Raw genomic sequence first — 8,841 nt, 5'->3', positions numbered from 1 at the left:
TTTTACAAAGCTAGTGCTAGGAGCACTGGATCTGAGGGGAGTGCTCCAAGTTACTCTTGTAATTTGAACAGTAGTGGTACTTGGGAGTTCTGTTCTTGGAAAAGGACTGTATAGTGCTAGGGACTGAAAATTTGCTGTAGAATGGATGCTTTCTTATCTCTGCCTGCTTAGCTCAATGGGCACCATTCTTGGTTGGCCCTTCGTGCTGCTATAATAAACATGGTTAATATTTTTTTTTAAAAGGTTCTGTCCCAAACAACCTACATGTTATCATAGGTACCTCTCAGAAGGCTGGCTTTGGGGATGCTATCAGCTGTTTGTGTTTTCTTTATTCCAATTGAAAGTTCTATAGCAAATATTCATTGTTGGTACTACTGAAGTATGTTTTTGTTGGTTTCCTAAATCTTTTAAAGGACCATTTAACTGTGGAATGATAACACTTTTTGTGATTGATGTGCAGGGAACAGAAAGAGCAGATGCAGAAGTTGAAAGAGTTTGTACCTGAGCCTGAACTGCCAACACATGAGACCTCTAGATCACAGACCACAACTCCAAGGCCAGGTTCCTATCAGGTAAATGACATCTGCACATCAGATTGAGTCTCTAATTTAGTTGAGATATTGTGGACATGGTTTCCTGGTTACTTATAGTGAGGTATGAGATGGTAGTCCATAAACATTTATATTTTAGCACTTAAAGTCAACACCCACAAAAGTGTACTTTGATAAACATAAACCCAGTTGGAGGAAAAAATACTTTTGATCTCACAGTCTAATGAAGGATGAGCCAGCAAGATTTCTATTTAAATTTTAGCTGTACACAAAGCAGGTTTTCTCTTGGGTAAGCCAAGGAACTTGCATTAACTATAGAAAGGGTGAAGTTTTTCTGGGAGTTGTGCAGAGGATGATTTATCTATAGGTAGGGTTGATACAAAGAAAACTAGATGGGTAACCTAGCTGCCCTGCAGAGTTTGTCTTCATCAAGAAGTTAACTTTATTTTTAGCAATGGTATGCCTGAACTGCTGCTTTCAACAGTTTAGCTGCAAGTTTAGAAAGCACAAACAATGTTCTTGACTGTTCTGGAGTGCTTTTCTATCTGATTTCTCAAACTGGAGAATATAGTTTGTTCATTTATATATAGTAATTACAACTAAACTGTTTTTGTACTTGTTTGGCTACACCTGTGGACACATTCACTAATGTAGAATCAGTCTTAGTTGAGACTTTCTGATGATTTCTCATAGACTTTTAAAGTGCAACTCTTAGCTGAGAGCAAGTTGGAGGAACCTTGGCTAAAGAGATCATAATTTGGTAAAGTTATTAATAAAAGAGTTCAGCTTTCATTGATTGTTAACTTAAGTAACGTGTAGGATAAATTAGTGAGCAGTTTCCACCAGTAGCAGACCATCTGTGAATATCAGTGTTCTCTGAGCTGTGGCCTCCCATGGGTGGACCTGAAAATGCTTATGGTTAGAGAATATGTGAGAGTCTGTTATGAAAGCACCTCTCTGGCTGGAATGCAAGTTATACAGAGGGTTTTGGTTACCATATTCTCATGGGATAAGGGAAGCTTAGTTTTCAGGTTCTTACTAAAAATGCTTTCTGTACCTAGGTCTCTTCTCAACATCCATCTGAGACATCATTAGAATCTCAACCTATCACATCTCCTGCTGTTATTATAAAGCCACCAGTTCTGTTCAGGCAGCCCACTGCAGTGACCAGGCCTGCTTCCACAGTGACACGGTCATCTGCCTCCGTATCAAGGCCACTTTCTTCATCTCCTACTCCAATTGCATCCTCAAGTCAGACTCCAGGTCTAAAACCATCACTTGCTACTGTGGAACAGGAACGTTGGGATGAGGATTCTTTCCATGGGCTCTGGGATACCACTGAAGATAAGGGAGCAAATTTAGAGTATGAATTATGTAAATCGGACTCAGGGTTGCCACCACCTGCCTCATCTTCTGTTCACCCTTCCCTTTTGTCATCTGTATCAACTTCACTTTCTTCGGTTATGCCATCAATTTCTAAACCACCTCTAATTCAGCAGACTGTGGACTATGGCCATGGCAGAGGTGAGTAGTGGATGAACTAATCCAATAGGTTAACTTAATTAGAAAGGACCCCTGTTCCTTCTTATATAGGAGGGGTGGGCAAAATGTGGCCTGCAGGCCAGATGTGGTCCGCCAGGCCATTCTATCTGGCCCATGGGGCCCCTAAAAAATTTAGAAAATCATTATCTATCTATCCTTGGCTGCCTGTCATTTGGCCCTTGTTGGCTTGCCAAAACTCAATAAGCGGCCCTCCACCCAAAATAATTGCCCGCCCCTCTTTTATATAGGTATTTTCTGAGATATTTACTTCAAAGTATGCTCAAACTCTTACCACAGTTTCCATGTAAAGCTCCGTATATCATTGTAGTCCATATTTTCTCACACATAACCCGTATTTCTTTTCCTTAAACTAGCTGGGGAACATGATATATTCACATTGTATGTGAGGAAAAGGCTCCCCATGGGAGCATTTGGTGGGGGTAGACTTGTGGCAGCATTAATTGTCATGGCTCTGGGAGTTGTGGCAATTCAATGTTGTTGCTGCTTCGCTTCGCTTCTCTCCTCTTCCCCCACACCTGGCCACCTGGCTGCTGCACTGGATTGGCCTGTGGCTAGACTCTGCACTGGCTTTGGGGCTGTGCGCTGGGTTGGACCTGGCATACAACTCTGGAGCCAGCAGACAGGGTTGGACCCAGCAAGTGTCCCCAGCCCTGTCACACCTTGCCTAGATCAGGCCCTACCACACAGTTCCCAGTGTTGCACAATCAGATTGGGCCCAGCACCCAGCTCCGCCATGGTCAGATCAAGTCCTACCACATGGCCCCAGTACTGCAGATCTGGATAGGGCTGGCCACCAGTGTCAACCCTTGCATGTGGCCCCCGAGCCTTGGAGGCCCTAGATCTTAAGTATTTACCCGTACTCCAAGGTAAGATCTTTTTTCTTTCTTGAAGCCTTCCAAAAATAGGGTGTGTGTTATATCAGAGAGTGTTATATGTGAAAAAATACAGTAATGCCAAGTTCCCTTAGTTGTAATGAGAATGTCTTAAAGAAATTAACTTTTTAAAAATTGCAAACATGGTGAGTTACAAAAATGCTGAAAAGTTCCTTTCTGGTTAAACTATTTTATTTCTTACCTCTGAATAACTTCAACAGAGTCTAAATATTTTTAGTAAAAATTATTAAAACATACAGTGCTGAGGTCATATTTTTTGATGAATTTTAGCTAGGATCATTTAAAGGTAATTCGCATTTCTTTTCCAGTGTTAAATTCCACTCTAATAATAGGACAGTAGTAAAAATAATTCATTGCAGCCCTGTTTGTTTCACCTTTGGCCTTCACTGATGCACATCTAGGCTCAGAAACACAGATTTTAATTGCAGTGTTGCTAGGGACTGCTGTTTGGACCGCTATTCTGGGAAGTTTATTCAATTCACATCTGTATCTTTAATTGAAATAATGATAGTTACATATATGAGGAAATTATACATTAATAGTCCAGCATGTTCCTCTGTGTAGTCATTGGTTAACATGAATGTAGTAAAGGTTTTTTAATATGGTAGACCTCTGCATACTGAGGCCAAGTTACCTTTTCCTCTTTTGAATGTCACAGTATCATTGCTTTGGATGAGAAAAGAACTGAGGAACAGTTTTGAGCAGTTCTTAATTATTTTCTTGTTGACTTCCTTTATCAGATATTACCACCAGTAAAGTAGAACAAATTCCCTATGGGGAAAGAATAACTCTGCGACCAGAGCCTCTGCCTGAGAGACAGCCATTTCCTAAAGGTGGGTAGCTCTGAGATGGCTCTTAGAGAGGTGTAGGAAGACAGCACAGGTGTATGTGAAACCAGAGGTCCCTTTTTCTAGCAAAAGGTTGTGTGCTGCTCTCTTGTAGGGGTTCATTAGGATAACATTCATATGCTTCCAATAGCAGTTGTAGGACCAGCAATCTAACTACTTTCAAGAGGGAGATTTATAAGTACATTAATTCAATTGTATAATACAGTTTTACTGGCACAGTTGAGAAACTGGTTTCCTACTAAATGGGAGCCCCTCTCCACTTCAGTGCTCTATATTCCTGTTTGCTTTTCGTGTACTTTGGGGAACTTTTTAAGGTTTGGAGATTATATTTATCATTTAGATTTGTGTTTTCTTTTTTCAGAGCATCCAGGCCAGCGTGACCGTTACAACAGAGAAAGAGATCGTGAACCTTACTTTGAGCGTCAAGGCAATTCCAGTATAGATCACCGAGATTTCAAGAGGGAGCGGGAAGTGCACAGAGACCGTAGTTCTGGAGATTATGATCGTGAGAGGTTTGAGAAAGAGCGCCACCCTCGAGAGGACAGGTATGTAGTATAGGACAAGCTGAGATGTCCACATGATTAATGCTGTATTGCTTGTCAGATAGTTCTGTTTGTAACTTAGGTTCACAAACTGGGAGTTTTTGATGTACTCCTTAGGAAATATCCTAGAACACTGTAAAAATACTGTCTCTTCTGGCAGGGTTCCTCCAACTGTACCTTCAAGGACGCAGTCTTACCGTGACAAGAAAGACCATCCCTCCACAAGGCGAGGGAGCTTTGAAAGACCATCATATGAAAGGAAACCAGATCGCTCAACCTATGATCACGGGCCTTCCATGTTTGGAGGTATAGTTGCTTGAATGTAGTAGAACAGGGGTTTTCAACTGGGGGTACTTTGGAAGGCCGCAGGAGTTATGCGGCAGCAGCACAGAGAAGCTGCTGGCACTTCCAGTTTTGCTGTTATATGCTGTGCACTGCACGGTCCCCCCACCCATGCTTGTTGACCAGCTGCTGGGGGACACCTCGCTTCTTGACCAACTGCTGGGGGTACCCTGGCCAAAAAAGGTTGAAAACCTCCGTAGTAGAAGATTGGGGAAACGTAACAAGGGATCACAGGGAGATTAATTTTATCATTTGAATTCCTTCAGTAAAGATGTAAATTTTAGTGGAGATTATCAGAATAATTTATTGTACTGGTGGTTGTATGTTTCTCAGATAATGAGATCTAGAAAAATGCATTGTTTGCCCGTCAGTAATACAGGTACCTATAATCAGAATTGCTCAGTGTTGGAATAGTGGCTTACTTGGTGCTGACTGCCATAGTGCTTAACTCCTGATGCTAAAATTTTAATGATATTTCAAGTCTTTATCACTGTCCATAGTCTTACTCCCATGGGCAAAGCAGATTTAATTCCAGTATTGCTAAGCAGCAGGAGGAGAAAGGGGTTATGAAAAAAAATGAACTTTTCAAAAGTGAAAATCCAACAGATATGTACCACAAATCTGTCAAAACCACCTAAACTTTTTTTGGATTTTCTGTCCTGTTATTTGCCATGGATTTTAATAATATGATTTCACACTGTATCTGCCTGTATTTCTTGTGGTTTGCAGAGCTGTAAAATAAATAGTCACAGACCAACATAAATTAGCCAGAAAAATTGTGATGATCATTCCAGATGTTTTATTCCAGACAACAATAATATTCAACACTTCTGTAGGAGATTTAAATATTTTGTGTTTTAGAAACAATGGTTAAGCCTCACAGCCCACCTAGAAGGTGTTCTTCATTACTCCCATTTTACAGTTTTTTAAAGAGATTATAAGCAGCTTTTCTTAGGGCACAGAGGAAACCATTGGTGGCTGAGATTTTTGCTGTGGTGATCCTTTATTCCAGACTTGTTCTCATATGAGTAGACAGTCTGCCTCTTTGAAACATTTCCATCAGTCCAGACTTTCTGTTTTTCTGATACGAGTTAATTAAATTTTATCTTTTGCTTTACATACCTGACCATAACTGAGGCAAAAACAAAGTGTGAAATTATTGGTGTCTTTTCAAATCCCTTGGATTGAGAATGGGAGAGTCACAGATTTCTTATTTCACTGAGCTGAGCAAATGTGTCTATAATTTCTGGGATTTGTAGGTGATCGAAGAAACTACCCTGAGGAGAGAATGCCCATTTCTGCTCCATCAGTACCCCGCCAGCCTCCTCCTACTCCACGAGTGGAGAGGAAGCCAGAGTCTAAAAATGTAGATGATATTTTGAAGTTACCAGGACGGGACAGCAGGCCAGAGAGGGTGAGTAGTGTGGAGTTGCTATCCATTCTGAAAGCAACAGCCTGTGTATAATGGTCCATATTTTGATACATTTCTAACATTTATGGTATACAAGTTTCTGAAGCAGGTTCTACGTCATCTTCAAGGCCATCAAATAATCTGTGAGTCCCTGAAAGGGAGCAGATTGATATCTAGTGTATTAGTCATAGACAAAGTGAAGGTAGCAGGAAAGAGATTGGGGCAAACAAAGCTGTGAAGGTCAATCTGGGGGGAGCTTTGAGAGGCCTCTCATGGTAATGGAAAGAAGAAAGAAACGTTGGTATTGTGTGTATGTGTAGGTGGGGAATTGTTTAGTCAAGTTGGGTTCATCCTAATTTATCCAAATCCATTACAATGTACATTATAGAGACAGTCTCAGCTGGTATAAATCAGTGCACTGATTTAATCACTGTATTGATTTACACCATTCAGTTGATTAATGGAACTACAATGATTTATATGACCAGAAGTTCTGGTCTTTACTGTTTCCAGCAAAATAGTTTATAACTGCTTTTTGAGTCTGTATCCAAAAGATGCAAGGTTGTGAGCTAGAGTATTTTGGTTGGTAGAGAGAAGACCATTTCCTGTTCTCAGAAGGTTCTTTTGAATAGAGTACTAACACTCATCTTTCCCTTTACATGGTCTCTGTTCCAGATTGTTATCATAATGAGGGGATTGCCTGGCAGTGGAAAGACACATGTAGCAAAATTAATCAGGGTAAGTAAGTAGCTGCTTCCTGTGTTGTCAGACTCTCCTTAGGCTTTAAATCTTAACATGTCAGCAGGTGCCTTTGCGTACATACTTCTGCCATTTCATGCCTTTCCACTTGTCCAGTGCTATATAAGAAGGAGAAAGAAAATTTGACTTTAATGGTATACATGTATGGACAGGGAATTGTTCAGTCAAGTTAAGTTGTACAGAGGGTTCATGTTAAGTTAGTCGTGGACAGAACCGTCCCAATTTCTTTACGTGTGTTCCAGCCGGAAATTTTGGCCACCACTCCTCCCCCTGCATCTGGTGTGCCGCAATGTTCATTTACCCATGTAAGTGTGCCGTGAGACAGGAAAGGTTGGGAAATGCTGCCCCAGTCCATGCCTTGTCTTTGCGGGGGTCCCATGGGAGGGTGCAGTGTTAAGTGGGCCCCACATCTACCTAGGGATGGCTCTGGTCTTGGAAGAAGAAAGATGGTCTTGGAAGAAGCAATCTTTGGACCAGAATCATCTTCTATATTTACTTCAAGAATATTTGAAGTGAGTACTATACTTATATTAGCTTCCTTATCTTCAAATGAAATTTCTCTCCAGTGTAGAAGGGCAGTGATAATCTGTAAAAGAAAGTATGAATTATCTTTTGCTCAGCATGAAACCGAATGCTGATAAAAGCTCAGTGCATTCTGAGGTCCCCCATGGTAGAATGGAATTTATACTCATCTTTTTCATTCCCAGGATAAGGAAGTAGACTGCGGAGGGCCTGCACCCAGAGTGCTCAGCCTGGATGACTATTTCATCACTGAAGTGGAAAAAGAGGAGAGAGACCCAGATACAGGGAAAAAAGTGAAGAAGAAGGTATACTCAGTTTGTCTCGTGACATCATAGGTCTTTGTTCAAGAAAGGAAGAGGAGTTTTTGTTTGTTTGTTTGTTTTTAAGGAGGCATGAAATAATGTATTTACAACAGGGTTTAAATCTATTGCTTTGGGATAGTAGATTGTGTTGTTTTCTTTTGAGCAAGGCATTTCCATATGTAGCCAAATGAGAGAGAGTGTATGTGTGTGTGTGTGTTTTTTTTTTTTTAAATGTACTTGAAAAGTTTGCTTCTACTCCTGTATACGGGCAGTCCACAGCTTATGACGTTTTGAGTTACGACAAATGCCACTTGCCGACATCTATAAATTGACACCCTGTTTCGACTTTCTGGCATCAGTTTCAACTTTATGCTGCTGGGTGCCATGCCATGCCACACAAGTGAATGAGTTTGCTGTGTTGCCCATCTCCCTGGAGAACATCTCTCCAAACTTCCTTGGATGATTTTGTTTAAGAAAGCGGACAAGACTCCAGAATAACCTGCAGCCAGGACTCCTGAGAAGACTCCAGCCAAGAGCCCTTCAAAAAATCCGTCAACGTCACCTCAAAGAAGTCCTTCCAAATCGATATGATTTCTGTTTACAGTATAAATGCATTAATGTAGCTATATTACTCATCTATAATTGATTAAGTACAAAATTTTGCATTATTTTTGTTGAAAATAGTGTATCAGGCCTCGGTTCTGGAACCAATCCCCCATTTATAACATTGTTCCTATGGGAAAATCAGTTCCAAGTTATGACGTTTCTACTTAAGACGTGGTTTTCAGGAACCAATTGTGTCATAAGTCTGAGGACTGCCTGTACTCAGAGATTGTGATGTCAGCATTTTGAAAAAACCTTCCATCTGTTATCCCATGATCACCTCTTGGCGAAACTGGCCAATTGTGACCTTGGGTCCACCACGATCTGCTTGCTGGAGAACTGGCTCCGTAGTCAGACCCAGAGGGTGGTAATTGAAGGAAGTCATTCGTCATGGTGTCTTGTGACCAGTGGGGTCCCCCCAAGGCTCTGTCCTTGGACGTATTGTTCAATATCTTCATTAATGATGTGGACATTGGAATCAGAAGCGGACTGGCCAAGTTTGCCG

At 41.1% G+C, this 8,841-nt stretch overlaps 1 protein-coding gene across 2 annotated transcripts in view; it reads left to right on the top strand.

The window, feature by feature from the left end:
- YLPM1 (YLP motif containing 1) overlaps positions 1-8,841 on the top strand; it is an 85,090-nt gene that overhangs the window by 44,209 nt on the left and 32,040 nt on the right. For both annotated transcript variants that reach the window (XM_019518798.1, XM_019518799.1), the window contains exons 6-13: positions 461-572; positions 1,613-2,075; positions 3,748-3,840; positions 4,217-4,400; positions 4,558-4,703; positions 5,999-6,153; positions 6,826-6,888; positions 7,617-7,736. In XM_019518798.1, the coding sequence (XP_019374343.1) occupies positions 461-572; positions 1,613-2,075; positions 3,748-3,840; positions 4,217-4,400; positions 4,558-4,703; positions 5,999-6,153; positions 6,826-6,888; positions 7,617-7,736 (1,336 nt within the window). The remainder of the gene's footprint in view (positions 1-460; positions 573-1,612; positions 2,076-3,747; positions 3,841-4,216; positions 4,401-4,557; positions 4,704-5,998; positions 6,154-6,825; positions 6,889-7,616; positions 7,737-8,841) is intronic.

The sequence above is a fragment of the Gavialis gangeticus genome, unplaced genomic scaffold, assembly GCF_001723915.1.
Source record: "Gavialis gangeticus isolate Ggan-Ray unplaced genomic scaffold, GavGan_comp1, whole genome shotgun sequence".
NCBI classification, from domain to species: Eukaryota; Metazoa; Chordata; order Crocodylia; family Gavialidae; genus Gavialis; species Gavialis gangeticus.
Note: the sequence above shows the minus strand (reverse complement) of the source record. Positions and strands in the feature narration are given on the sequence as shown.